The 14818-nt window shown below is 40.8% G+C and overlaps 1 protein-coding gene across 2 annotated transcripts in view; it reads left to right on the top strand.

Annotated features, from left to right (window-relative positions):
* rreb1b (ras responsive element binding protein 1b) overlaps positions 1 to 14639 on the top strand; it is a 38072-nt gene extending 23433 nt beyond the window's left edge. Inside the window, exons 2-12 of one of the 2 annotated variants that reach the window (XM_027142726.2) lie at positions 571 to 657; positions 761 to 1020; positions 3120 to 3206; positions 3587 to 3750; positions 7281 to 7422; positions 7513 to 7655; positions 7735 to 7924; positions 8014 to 10558; positions 10671 to 10835; positions 10967 to 11701; positions 11817 to 14639. In XM_027142726.2, coding sequence (XP_026998527.2) covers positions 573 to 657; positions 761 to 1020; positions 3120 to 3206; positions 3587 to 3750; positions 7281 to 7422; positions 7513 to 7655; positions 7735 to 7924; positions 8014 to 10558; positions 10671 to 10835; positions 10967 to 11701; positions 11817 to 12238 — 4938 coding nt within the window. In that variant the 5' untranslated portion in view covers positions 571 to 572 and the 3' untranslated portion in view covers positions 12239 to 14639. Of the gene's footprint in view, positions 1 to 570; positions 658 to 760; positions 1021 to 3119; positions 3207 to 3586; positions 3751 to 7280; positions 7423 to 7512; positions 7656 to 7734; positions 7925 to 8013; positions 10559 to 10670; positions 10836 to 10966; positions 11712 to 11816 lie in introns of both variants that reach the window. The other variant, XM_047806348.1, reaches the window with a different exon arrangement.
* The last annotated feature ends 179 nt before the right edge of the window (positions 14640 to 14818 follow it).

Here is a 14818-nt window from a genome sequence, read left to right as displayed (position 1 = left end):
TTGTCAATTTTTTTTTATTTCATTTTGATAAACTCTGTTTTTTCCTCAAATCTGTATTAAAATTAGCAATGTATTATTTTACAAAATGGCAAATGATTAAAATAAACAAATATAAGCCCAAGTCATTCTTAAAAGAATAAATTAATAAACAGACAATTGTAAAGCCTTTTGTAAGGGGGGGGGGTGTTTCCCTGTTAGAAGAAACAGAAAAACTCTTATGAGAATATGTAATAAAAATGTTAAATGAAACTGAAATTTCCAAGTGAATGATTTTGGAGTTTCTGCAACACACCTACATGTAATATAGAAAGGGAATTATATTCCAAACTTTTTTGTATGTGCTGAAACGTCATTGGACCATGCCATTTAGGCAGAAAGGTCACAGGTCAAATTGAAATGGCATTGCAGACAAAAGTGTGTCCTAGGTCATGAAGGATGTATCACCTGCTGTTGAAACAATGGGCGCCATTACATTTTCCAACCTATCTTTCTTTCTGTTTCTTTTTTAACTGATGATAGATGTGCGTAGATAATAAGATGGATCATATTTTTGTCGTTTCTTCCTCTCAGCCATGGAGAGTGCCTTACCCGAGAAGAGGTGTGTTGAAGATGGCAAAGCCTCTGAGGAGCAAGAGGAGCTTTCCACACCGATGGAAGGTACGACGTCATGGTGAAATCTCACTCGCTCTGTTTTGTCAGTTTATACAACAAAGCGCTTCAAGACAATTCGATTCTGACGCTTAACGTTCGCAATTCACAGAGAAGCCACAGGGTGACCCGGGCAGTCCCGTAGCTGCGGGAAAAGAGAACGGAACTGAGGAAGAGCAAGAGAAGAACGGAGCCGAGCAGAAGGACGAAGATGATGGAGAGGAAGACAGAGAGTCCAGTGCCAACTCTACGACACATACTGAAACAAACACCGGCCAAATGAACGGCGACGCAGACGACGCTGCCTCGAATGCGTCCTCTAAAACCCCTAGCAAATCTCCCTCTGCTAACCGCACCGGCAGAAGGAACCAGGTACGTCTGAGGTTTGATGTATATTTATATTTACACTGTTCGAGTAATCCGTGTGTAAAAACCTGCCATGTCTTTAAAATCATCTACTGCACTTAACACTCACAAGCAACAATGCATCAAGTAGCCGGCAGCTCAGAACTGAAGGGAGAACTTGCTGCTGTTGCGTCTTTTTCTGGGTTCAATTACAAATTAAAAGGATAAAAAAAAAAAACTTGCAAAATTCTGATCATTTTTATTAATCATGTATTTGGATGACGAACACAGGAGACACTAATTCGGAGCCGCACGTCGATGTCTGGATAGATTAATCGCTTATTTTATTTACTTGTCGATTTTCCCTATTTTGTTGATCTTACCAATTTATTAGTTGTTGTTCATTTAAAAGTTAAACTAATTGAGTTTTGTTTTATTGAAACCCTTTTCGTTGGTGGATTTTATTCATTTGTTTATGGACTTCATTTCAGACGCTTTCACACTTTTGCTTGCGTTTCGTTTGTCGGTTTATTGTCTTATCTCCAACACTTTTGCTTGCTGATTTTTATTTCTTTGTATATTTCAATCTGAAATCTCTCTCTGTAGGTAAAAGCGATGTATTTATCAGCCATTTACCAAAAAAAAAAAAAACTTAACTGTAACCCAGATTATATTTTTTTAAAGTTGTATGCAATAGTTTAGGCACCCTGAGTAAAAACGTATCTTTAAGTTGATCTCTGAAGTGAAAAAGGAAACCCAGGCTAAAAAGCAACAAAATATGTTGTGCGGTGTTACGTCCTCACCTAAAGAAAAGACGAGTAATATCTGTGTAAAGCAAACACTCAGTGAGAGATGATAAGACGTAGTAAGAAACACGTACAGTGGCCCATATGTTTTCTTGGCATTAAGGCACCCCAGAGGTGCTGTTCAGAGCAGGAGTTTGCATGGCCGAAACGAAAGGCAGCAAATGGTGCCCTCTCAATTCCCCCTTTGTCAGCGGCGTTGCGCGTCTTGTGCCTCCAATTAAAACACTGAAACACTCCTCTGTGGAGAAAAAAACAGGTGTTTCAACCCCCTCCAGGCTTCATTCAGCAGCGCTGAGTGGGTTTCCATGCCTTTAGCTGCCTGTCCCACATGTTCTTGATGCTCGCTGCCAGCTGGAGCTGCTGCCTTCCTCAGGACACATGCAGAGGCCACTTGTGGTGCACAAAGTGCTTCTATAAAACACAGCGGCTTTATCAGGACTGTCCTCTATGCCTCATGCTGCTCGTCTGCCCGGCAGACTGTGTTTCACCTCTCACATTTCACACCAGGAGCTGAGCTGTGCTGAGTTCAGCTTTTACTCAACAATTTGCTTTAAGAGGAATGTTGTTGAAGATTTATTCGGGAACTTCTGTGAAAACTGAAAGTCAGTTAAGGCCCAATGTCTAGACGATTTTGCCGTTCATCATCATCAGACACGGCTAGTAAGACAACAATGTTATCGCAAATGTGTCTAGCATATCTTCCACACCAAGAACACCCATTATCATTTATATTATAGTAGCTATAAACGGACATTCTCTCTCTCTCTCTATAAAATGTAATAAGACAAATAAACACACACAAAGCTTGTCTCGTCGCCTGGAAACCTTGTCTTTCTGTCCGGAAGACTTTCGCACGATTTAAGACGTTTTCAAGAATTCTGCAGTGCTGTGACGGACATTTAATAACGATCGCGTCGATATCGTTTCTTTTTTTAATACATAATTTAAAGCATAGTTGTATTCATAGCCTTTTAAATCTGGCACTTCATATGAAAACTGTCTTGTGACGTTTTCTCTGTATCTTGTGTTAGTTACCTAAGCAGAGAAATATCAAGCAGTTGCTGAACACGTAAAAATTCTGATTAAAAATACGTTTGAATTTCATGTAATGTATTTAAATATTGTGTTGCTCATGAATCTACATGAATATATAGACCGACGGTGTAACACAGAGACCTTCTGCTGTAACTCCCATCTTCTTCCCTCATCTCTGCTTCAAAGGCTTCTGTCAGCCTGACGCTTCTGCTTACGTAAGAGCAGGTCAACTGATTGTTGTAATATCTGAGTCCTGTGTCTATAAGTCTTTCCTCTGTCTTCCAGGAAGTGAAAGATCGAAATTCCTTCATCTGCCCGCTGTGTGATAAGAACTGCCAGACGCAGCACCACCTCACTATGCATATACGACAGGTACAGAACTAAAGTCTGATCAGTGTTTTTATTAATGATGTGTCTCAGATTAGAAAAACACAGAGCAGATATCAGGAGATTTTTACGATTCCAGTATAACTGTGGATGAGTCATTTTACTTAAATTATCTTGTTTTCTCACGCTAAAGCCTTCCTTAAGAGTTCCTCCATTCCTTTTCATCGGCATTACTGAGAATATTAAATCTCTACATAGCAAGCCAGGCTAGTTCAACTCTACATAGAAAGCTAGGCTAGTTCATTCGCAGAGAACGTTGTTAGGATTATCATGTTGGTGTTTGGTTTTTTTATTAGCATGAACCATGACCGCGCTAGTTTTTTTAAAATGAAATTTTGTGAAGTAACTCCTGGCTTGTCCTTTAGCATAACACAGAGATCGGAGGGAACGACCACTCGTGTAGCATCTGCGGAAAGGCGCTGAGCTCAGCCAGCTCTCTGGATCGCCACATGCTGGTCCACAGTGGAGAGAGACCCTACAAATGTTCAGTGTGTGGTCAGACCTTCACCACCAATGGAAACATGCACAGGTACAGACTTCAGGATGTTCAGAGCCAGAACAAATCCTAGATTTCTATAAAGGCTTTCTGTGTTGTTCTGTTTATTGCGGCAAAACACATTGGAGATTGTGATCTGAACAAGAGAATTTTTCGTGCTCAGCGTATTTAGATTCAAATCACATGCCAGTTTAATCACACAAAAAGGATTCATTTTAGCTAATTAGTCTGTAAAATGACCCCATATATATATATTCTGTAATGGACTAATGGGTTGCAAAAGAAAGAGGTTACGCTGTAACATTACATGGAATACTGCATATAGAAATAGAAAGATTCTAGAATCTAGAAGAATATTTTACCTCAGTGTTTTTTTTTAGACATCATTCCTTGTCATACAAGCACTAGCAGGGTAAAAATCTGCACTGTCAAGAAGCAAAAAAGCTTTGAAACTGTCAAATATCATATTTTCAGTCAGATTTGGTAGTAAATTTGTCAGAAAAGAAATATGAAGTTAAAATCATAATGTAATTGCATTTGATGGCAAAACTAAACATCTGTGACTTCTGTTATTTTGCCTGACAGCAGGAAAAACAAACAAAGAGTTGTAGAAGTTTCTAGAACTGTAACTTTTTTTTACTTTCCTGATTTATATTTGTTCTAACGTTAAACCATTGCTTGTTTATCTGTGTCATTGACCAAAATGGCTAGCTAATGTTATCTAATGCTACCAACTAGCTACCATGTGACAAATGGAACCTGTAAGATTAGCTATTTCAGCTAGCTAAATATAGTCACAGGAAATATTTCTGGCTTCAGAAATATCTCTTTTCTCCAAATTGACAGACTCTTGAGACTCTTGAGAACTGGTTTTGGTGTTATGGAAATGCATTTGCTAAATCAGTGCGACAAAGTGGCAAATAATCCAAAATGCAAGATTTTTTAGTATCCTCAACAAAATAGTGTGTATTATTTAGTAGAGAATATTTCTGAAATGTCTGGGAAGTGTTTAGTCTTACCGTTGTTGTTAATATTAGAAAATCTAGCTAATTTTCTTATAGCTAACTATTTAGATATAAGAAAAGATAAGGATCGGGTCTGTAGATTAATTTTGGCCCCATCAGGCCTTCCTTTAAATGCTCTTTGCTGTTTTGAGAAACAAAAATGTAAAAGATGTGATGAACAGCAAATGACATCATTAGAAACGTCAGAGAATAAGCTGGTAAATATAGCAGCTAAGCAAAAAAAAAAAAATCTTCACAGAGATGAAATCAAGCTTACAGTTCTAAAGTATCATAAGCATGGGTCTGGAAATATCTCACTTCTATACTGAGGGAGAGACGGAGGAGCAAAAGGTCTCTGAAGACTGTGCTGATGTGCAAACTCTATTTAGCTGCTGCATCAGGGCCTTAAGATAGCGATGTATGCACAAGCTTCTGTGTGTGTGAGATAATTCTGTTTGTGTGCTGCAGAAGTGTGTGTGTGTGTGTGTGTGTGTGTGTGTGTGTGTGTGTGTGTGTGTGTGTGTGTGTGTGTGTGTGTGTGTGTGTGTGTGTGTGTGTGTGTGTGTGTGCCCGTTTTCGTTTGTGGTGGCGCGGCTATGGGATGAGCATAGAGGCCCTCCTTGTGCAGTTGAGACATGCAGGCATTCCAGATGGGGGTGGGAGAAGAAAAAGAGTCTGAGAGAGTCAGAGAGAAAGAGAGAGAGACTGTGTGTGTGTGTGTGTGTGTGTGTGTGTGTGTGTGTGTATGTGTGTGTATGTGTGTGTATGTGTGTGTATGTGTGTGTATGTGTGTGTGTGTGTGTGAGAACAGGCGAGAAAGAGAATGAGAAGGAGGGGGGTAGTAAAGAGGTGTACTGAGTTTAGCTTGGATGCTTGAGGCCAGGTTAAAGACGTTTACTTCCCAGATGCGAGAAGTTAGTGCTATGAAAGAGAGCATGTCTTCACCTTTTGTGATCAATGACCTCATTGGTCAAATCAACTCCGGATAATCTGTTGTCATTGCAAAAAACATGGCTACACAAAGCCAAACCTTTGTTGTGCTCCACAGCACCCTCTGGCTGTAGAGTCCTGTTGTTGCAGGAGGAAAGTCATCAAGTCATCTGAAACCCATGAACACTTTTAACTCCACGCTCTTTTGGCGTACGTTCATTGTTTGCTCAGTGCATTTGCTGGCTTTCTTTGGTGATGAGTTTGTGAGTGAGGCCAGAGAGCTGAGATGTGAAATGGAACAGGATTCATGCTGCCGGGGTTGGGTCCACATATGGACGGCCTCTCGCTCCATCTACTCTGCTATTAATATCCATCCCTGGCTGCAGAATGTAAAACAAGCTTCTGAGCGCTGCGCCTGCTGACATTTATCCTCTCTCTCCTGGTCAGGCATGTGTGCTCTCACAGAGGTAGACATGCATTAGGCCTGTCAGATGTCACCCAAAATGCCAATCGAATTTCCACTCCATAAAATGTGGGTCCATGCATTCCGTTTGTTATCCTGCATAGAAAGAGCTACATGTGCAAACAGTTTTTGTTGCATGCATTTTGTCGGCTTGGTTGTGAAGTGAAGTGATGATGTATGGAAATTCTTCAGTTAGACTAAGCATTAGCCTTTCAGGATGATGGAGTGGCCTTTATAGTTCGGTTATTTGGTCTAATAAAGCATGTGTCAGAATTCAGATCTTCAGAGATCAGAGAACCTGAATTTTAATTTAATTTAAATTCAATTTATTGTCATTAAATGTATAAAAGTGTTCAATAAAAACCTCACAATTCAGTGGAATTTATCTCAATAGTTTAGGAATGATGCAGAGATCTGGACTTTGCTAGCATATAACCTCATTTGCGTCCCGGAACCCTGCAGTCCAACATACACCCAAGTCAGGTTCTTTAGTAACGCAATGTTTAAATAAAAGCTTCAGCTCATGAAGCATCATGAGGCACATATCTGGTGGAACCAGTAAGGTGGGTTTGTTCCTGCAAACTGCTGCAGGGAGGGGGCAGCACATGTAGCAGCACGTTGTAATGCTTTCCCTTGACTCACTTAGGTCTGACCCCTCTGAGAGAAAGCCCTCTGCTGTCAGCATTGAGATTGTACGTTTCCTTCGAGCAGTCCTTATAACCTGACACTCATCAGCTCTTCAGTTATAAATCCCTCAAAGCCTTGAAGTAAATTTGCATTTAATATTTGATCATTGCGTAAGATTGAACACAACGCTGCAAAAACGGCTCTACTTCTAATTACACACTTGAATAGTTCTCCAGACGTAGCAGTATGTCAGCGAGTAATAAGTCTAAATCGTTTCCTACCGCATTGCTCGCACACAAAGTATGTACATATAATGAACATAACTATAACGACTGGTTAAAGTTTATTTATTTCATTCTTAAGAAGAGTGATCTTGTACCAGTCACCCAATAATCTAAATTTGCTTGCTCATCATTCATTGGATTGTTTTTCCAATGTTTCTGTCAAATCATGTAACCTGAAAAGAACACAAGTTCAGTGTGTGTGGATACCAGTCATCTGAATTCAGTAATTAATTTCATAGCTTTCGATTTTTATAGGCACATGAAAATTCATGACAAGGGCCCAAATGGTGTCCCAGCCTCGCGTCCTGTTTCCCCAAGCAAGCGCCGCAAACCCCCCAAGAGAAAACTAAGTATAGAGGATGATGGAGAGAAAACCAATGAACCACCCAATAAAAAGGTACGCCGCCACAAACGGGCTTGTAGTCTATTTCCGGTGGCTTGGATATTACTTTTTAATCCAAAAGAAACCCTCAATCTTTTATGTTAGGTATTTGTAGTACACGAATCTGCGGAGCAAAGCCCTGCCAAGCGGGAAGAAGACCTGTTACACTGTCCAATCTGCTTCAAGACATTCATCTGTAAATATGGTTTGGAGTCACATATGGAGACACATCCTGACACTGCACTCAAGTAAGTCCACAATATTCATTCACATACAGGCATGTATGTACATAGAACAATGTTAACAATTTCCTCTTTTCTGTGCTAGGTGTAATCTGTGTTGTATCACTTTCCGTACGCATCGAGGCCTCCTTCGTCATAATTCCGTTATTCATAAGCAGCTGCCCACAGATCCCAACGGACGACCATTTATCCAGAGCAACCCTTCCATACCTCTGGGCTTCAGTGATCTGTCCTTCATTGACTTTTCTTGCAGCAAGTTCCCCCAAATCGCGCAGGTATAGATTTGTGCAAAATGTACACTGATTGAAGTGATGACATACGGGTTTGGTTTTTGAAAAAGTAATTTTAAATTTCTTTTCTGCAGGTCTGGTGTGAGACAAATTTGCGACGTTGCTCTAGCAAATTTCATAGGTTTATTTGCGAAGTATGCAACAAGGCCTTTCCTCTCCAAGTGTCTCTAGATCTCCACATAATCTCTCACAAAGATAATGTTGCCGAAGCCGAGAAACAGGAAAATGACACTATTTCAGATACATCCAAAGATTCTGGAGATTCCAAAGAGATGGGTGAATCAGTACCCCAGGAGGTCAGCGTAACATTAAATGGGAAGAATGATTTCATGGAGTGCCTCGGTCTTCAGCATTCTTCACTTGCTAAGCCTAAACAAACTGAGGTGGAGAAACAGCAAGAAATTTTAGACAGCATTCGTTTTATTCGTGTTGAGCCCTCTGCAACAAATCTACCTCAGGAGACCAATAGTAGTCTTGGCCTCTGTCTTCTAGATCCTGTCTCTCTTCAAGGCTTGAATAAGGTCAATGGTCTCAGCCTCCTTTCACTTCAGGGTGGATTGGTTGTCCGGCCTGTCAGTCAAACAGGAGTGGAACTTGCTGACATCCAGCAGATCCTGAAGATGGCTGCTGCTATGCCATCTCAGATGACTTTGCCACTGCTTCCAAAAGGTGCAGAAGGTCTTCTTCAGGCAGCACCCAAACAAGTTACTCCTCTCAAACCCAAACCACTGGTGACTCCACGATCTAGCATGGGAACATCCACGCCACCTCCGCCAGTCATGAGTGCCCAGCAAGCCTCCTCGGGTTGTATCAGCCCCAGCTTGCCACCCCATGCAGTCCAAATTCTTACTTCCAAAGAGTCGTCAAATACCCCATCTTCCTCAACGTCTTCCTCGCCTATAAATTGGGAGAATACACATCGAGATGGCACAGGACCAACGATAATAACTACTATGGACATTAAGCAAGAAGATGTCCAAGGAAAAGAGAAAGATGTAAGAACCTCAGGTGGCAAAAAGATCCCAAAGACAGAATATCCGTGTCGATTCTGTACGCAAGTGTTCTCCTTCCCAGGAGGCCTCCAGGCTCATATGCGAGCTCATCATTATGGATCTTCTCCATACAAGTGTAGCATCTGCACCTATACTGCTCCAGACAATGCCACGTTAATGCGGCATTTACGAACACACAGCGGAGAACGACCCTATGTCTGCCGCCTCTGTCACTACCCTTTTACAGTCAAGGCCAACTGTGAGCGTCATTTGCGCAAGAAGCACATGAAAAACACTCGCAAGGAGATTGAGAAAAACATTGAGTACATTACCTCAACCTCAAGTTCAAGCAGTTTAGTTGGTGGTACCACACAGGACCTTGTGGATTCAACTAATGTTGGTAACACATCCTGTCGTTACTGTGGAGAAGACCTTAAGACCTACAGGGCTCTACAGATTCATCTCAGAACTCTCAATGGCTGTCAGAGGAAACCATTCGAATGTCGTCAGTGTGGCGCAGCCTTCCTTGCCAAAAGGAATTGCATTCATCACTTACTTAAGCAACACTCAGAAGTCCAAGAGAGGGAAATTGAAGATCATATAAATACTCTTGTTCCTGTCACAGCTCCTTCTCCTGTCCAGACCAACTCTACTGCTCAGTCTCAGTCAGGAAATCAGAATCTAACTACTTTCTCAGAAGCTGCAGTTCAAGACCAGCCTTTGGATTTTTCCAGCAAAACCTTGAAAACTATTCATCCTGATAAAAAATCAGATGCAGCTTCTCCCTCTCTGTCAAATGACTGCCCCATGGAGCCTATTGATCTGTCTATTCGCAAGCATCCAGAAGGAAAGAAAATAAAGACAGAACAAGTTGATACAACCTCTTTGTATCGCCAGGATGTCAAGAAAGAGCTTCCTTCCCCAAGTACAGGCAAGTTATTAGGAAAGGTTTCGGGTGTCCATGCATCCCTTCCAGCATCTATGTCTAGCCTTACCTCTACGCTGACAAGTGACATGACCAAGCCACGCCTAAAGCCACTGCTGCCGAAACCAGTTGCTGCCTCCAACACTTCAGAAATGCCACCTCTTGCCTCCATTGCCCAAATCATCTCCTCCGTGTCAGCTGCCCCAGTGCTTCTAAAAACAGGAATAAGCTCTGAGAAAAGTGATGGAGTGGTTGGTGGTGAAACACTAAATGATAAAAAGTGTTCCAATGGCACAACTAGTCCTGGCTCTTCTTTCAGTTGTCCGTCTATTGATGCATCAAAGAGGAGAGGCAAGAAGAGGCCATTCAAGGATGAGAGATGCGATTCTACTCTTGCACCAATTAGTGGGTTTGACTTGGAGTCTAGTGGAGAGTTACCAAGCGTGGAGAAAATGCTGGCCACTACTGATGCCAATAAATTTAGCTCTTACTTACAGCTACGGCAAATGGAGCCAGAAAAAGAGAAACAGTCTGCAAGTGAAGAAGAGAAAGAAGGAAAGGAATTCAAAGAGAGGGTTCGACCACGAAGCAAAGGGAAGAAGAATGCCTACTCAAACTCTGTGCAGAAGATGAAATGTCCATACTGTCCTCGGGTGTTCCCTTGGACCAGTTCTTTACAGAGGCACATGCTAACACATACAGGTCAGTTGTGCTTTGGTGTGCCTCCTTGCTATAATAAACATTTTTTTAAGACCGTATAGAGCACTAAAAGCGGTAACAACAGATTGTAACGTTGGAACGATGTTTTTCTTAGGTCAAAAGCCATTCCCTTGTCCTCAGTGTGATGCGTTGTTCTCCACCAAGTCCAACTGCGAGCGCCATCTTCTTCGTAAACATGGCTTATCCAGTCGCAGCACCCTGCAGAACCCTGGGTCACACCCAAAAACCAAGGCCGATGAGGGGTCACAGGAAAGTACAGGTATGACTGCCACAAACTTTAATAGATAAATAAAAACATTTTTAAAAAATCTTGAAGAGGTATGTTAATGGTATAAACTTTGTACCAACTAATTCTTAAGCCTTCATTTAACATTTTAATTTATTTTGTAGACGGTGTTTCTGATGCTGAGCCTGCTGTCATGGTAGATGACGTTGATCCCAAAACAGAGGACAAAACAATAACCGATGACATGGAGTTGACAGAGCAGGATAAAGACATAACCACAGAATCACCAGAGTTGAAGAAAGATCTAAAAAGATCACAATCTGTTGAGAGCATTCACATGAACAACAATGAGAGCAATGATGACTCTCAGAGCAACAAGAGCCTTGACATGAATGTTGCAGAAAACAAAATGTCAGAAACTGAGCAGGAGCAGCCAGAGGCTGCAGAACCTGCAGTTGAACCAGAGAGTCCACCATCAGAGGAATTTCCACATACATGCAGTACCTGTAAAAAGACCTTCCGGCATGCGGCTACCCTCAGCCGTCATCAGAAGATTCATTTGCAGGACAACCATAATGAAGATGGAGAACGGAAAGGAAGAAATCAACCTGCGGTATCCAGTCAGTCTATCAGTGACACCAGCGCTTTGCCAATAAAGGAAGGTGATCAGGACATGAGTGAGGCTGAGAAGGAGGAGAACAGCAGCGTTGTGGAAAGTGGTGCTGAGGAAGAGGAGAAGGAGGGACAGAAAGAGGAGAAAAACGATGAGGAAGACGGTGGCTCTTCCGAGCTTGAATCACCAGGAAGTAGACCTGACAAGAGGAAGAAGATCTGCAATGTGTGCAGCAAACGTTTTTGGAGCCTGCAAGACTTGACCAGACATATGCGTTCACATACTGGTAAGAAGAAGTAAGACTGAAAATTTAATGTCGATTTTTTTATCAAGTGAGTTTAGGGAATTTGACTTCATTTTATTTATTTATTTATTTATTTTAACTTTTTTTAAATGTTCAGGAGAAAGACCTTATCAGTGCCAAACATGTGACCGGACCTTCACTTTGAAACACAGCTTGGTGAGGCACCAGCGCATTCATCAGAAAACCCCAGATGACCGAGGAAAAGATGAGGCTGATGGAGCAAGAGATGATAGCGCCGTGGATGGGGAAGATCTACGGTGTTCTTCTGGAAGTGAGAGCGAGACTGCACCTGCTGAGTACAAGACATCCGAGACAAAGACCAGCAAACAAGCAGAGGAAGCCATAGAGATGGTGGACGATAGCGAGGTTAAAGAAGAGGACGTTTCCGCAGCAGAGTCTTCCAAAAAACTTCAAACAAAGGAGCTCATTGAATCGGATACTAAGGCCCCAGAACCAGAAGATGCAGCAGATCCCAGTCTTAAGGATAACCAGGGAGCTCTAGACAAGCCAGTTGTCTAAGACATGTTGATTCTGTTCACTCTGTGCCATACTTCCATGATTACAAACACTAAAAGACGATGAGTCTGACGTCTTTATGCAGACTTTACATAATGCGTGCAAAATGCAAAACTGGAAACTTTCTCTCAATGCCTTAATGATTCTTTTCTTCCCCCAGAGATTTGGATCCACTGCACAGTATCATTTTTAATCAAATGTGTATGATTGTGTGTGTGTGTGTGTTTTCTTTTTGTTTGTTTGTTTGTTTGGTTTTTTTTTTAAATAATTCTATAATCCTTATATCAAAATAAGTTAGTGTTTTGTATGATAAGTCAATGATTTATATTAACACCGTCATATGTATTATTCTTAAGTCAATTCCACTTTGTTTTTAATCTTCTGGATGAGTTTTGCTCAAGTGCCTAAGAGCAAATCTCTCTGAACCTTTGTTCTGAATAGGATTCTTTAGGTTTTGGAGGTGTCCTCGGTTCACTCAGTGGCCTAGAATACTTTTGGTTATCAGTTTGGGTGATCATTAGTCAATGTTTCTTGGCAATATTTGCCAGTTTTTGTACATTTTCTTCTCTATCGAAGCTCACTGATAAACGATGCTCTTCGGCCTTGTGGTGTGTTTAACATAGAACGTAATTCGTGGTTGAGACAGCGCCCCCTGGTGGTTTGGGGTGTAAAGCCTGACATTCAGACACTGCCTTTAGGCAAAAGCTTGTATTAAGGACACTTGATTTAAGAATTTAAGAAAACGGATCCTCACGATCTGCTTCGATGCACTCGAAAGATCCATTGGACATTTTGGTCCGTTGTCTTTCAGACTTGAGCACAAATTGAAATCAAGCCAAGGTTTTACAAACAATGCATCAGACAGCAGTGTGCTTTGCAGTACATATTGCATTTAATCCCAATATGAATCAGAGTCTATTATATGTTTTAGCGCAGTGATGTTTGTGCTGTGGGTTTTATACTTGAAATCGCCCTGCTGTTTGCCTCAACTTATACAACTGTGCTGTTCACACTGCCTCCTACTCTTAATATCCGTCTCTTTAGTACCTCTGCAGTTAGCCAATCTAACCTCATAAACCTCTAATTAGCTGAATGAAGTTTATCTTTAAGATCAACAATGGAATGCTGCATTTCAGAGCCAAAAACTATGCAACAAATGGATAATCGGTTACACAACGTATCGCAATATCGGTATGTGGGTAATATCCTATGCTGCCTCAGTAAAAAGAAGGCAGAGAATTTTTGCAGCAAATGTGCCTCTGTTTATAAAGGGCCATTTTATTTTTAACATAACTTATCATAACATGCCTTCTAAATGAACAACAACACAGTTCAATTTCTTTACATCTTAAACCCTTTGTAGGCCAAACTGTTCGGTTCCTTTCACAAACTGGGCTTCGACGAACAGGTTTGGTGAACTTGCGGAAAAACAAATCATTTTTTTCTACTATGGTGTGTTTGAGAAATGTGTGCGCTTGCTTGTAGTGTATAGTGTGTATGCGCAGGTCTATCAAAGATAAGGAAAACACACTGAATATTTTATGTATTTATTGATACGAGTGCTCGGAGCTAACATGGACTCCCATATGAACGCCGAGGTGAATCAGAAACAATGACTGTAGCGCTGAACAATCTTGAAGTTCTTTATATTATCACTTATTTTATGGTTATGATTATGACGCCTTGAGCTATTTGCCATAGATTATTTTATTAATGTCTTTTTTGTTTGTTTGCATTAAAGCAGTTAAATCAATCCCCACCAATACACACGTGCATTAACTAAATATATAATTATTATTCAAGCCCGAGCTTGAATAGCAGTAGAGTAGTGATTTTTGCATGTCTGATTAAAATGGGTGGTTACCAATTCTTCTCTTTCTCAGGGTCTCTTCAAATTATGCATACTTAAATCATCTGCTTTGTGAAAAAAAAAAAAAATTCTCATTTCTGCAGCAGGCTAGAGCGATCACTACAGTTACATCATATGGAAATGAATGTGAATTCACCTCAATGTTCATCATCATCATCATCCTCGTCCTCTGTAATTCTGCTTGTATCGCCGATTTGTTTTGATCACTGTAAAAACAAATGCATTTGTTAAAGGGATTGCTTACGTTTGTCTCTCCTGTCCAGTTTTAGAAAAGTTCTTATTGTTGATTTTTGTTTTGTTTCTGTACACGAGTACTCGACCCTATTTGAACTCATTCAAGCAATAAACATACACTAAGAAAGAGTGAGAAATTAATCAAAGCTCTGTTTATTCATTCTTTAGGCTTAGTTTAGCTTGTAATAAGGATGTGTATTTTCGTCTATATGCACCAGAGTATGACCTTTATTTTTTTCTTCTTTTTTTTTTTGCATTAAATGGAGTCATGATAATAATAAAGTGCTACAGAAAAGAACAGGAATTTGGTCTGGATGATAATTTTATGGAGAGAATCAATGGCAAAATCCAAACATGCTAGATAAGCAAATATACCATAATTAAGAGTTTGTTACAGTATAAAGGGTCTTATTGGTAACCTGTGACTTGTAAGTATTCGATGGCTGGCGGGTATTTAAATGTGCCCCACAAGAGTCAAA

This window comes from Tachysurus fulvidraco, chromosome 22, assembly GCF_022655615.1.
Source record: "Tachysurus fulvidraco isolate hzauxx_2018 chromosome 22, HZAU_PFXX_2.0, whole genome shotgun sequence".
In the NCBI taxonomy this organism is placed as follows: domain Eukaryota; kingdom Metazoa; phylum Chordata; class Actinopteri; order Siluriformes; family Bagridae; genus Tachysurus; species Tachysurus fulvidraco.
This window is presented reverse-complemented; position numbering and strand designations above follow the sequence as displayed.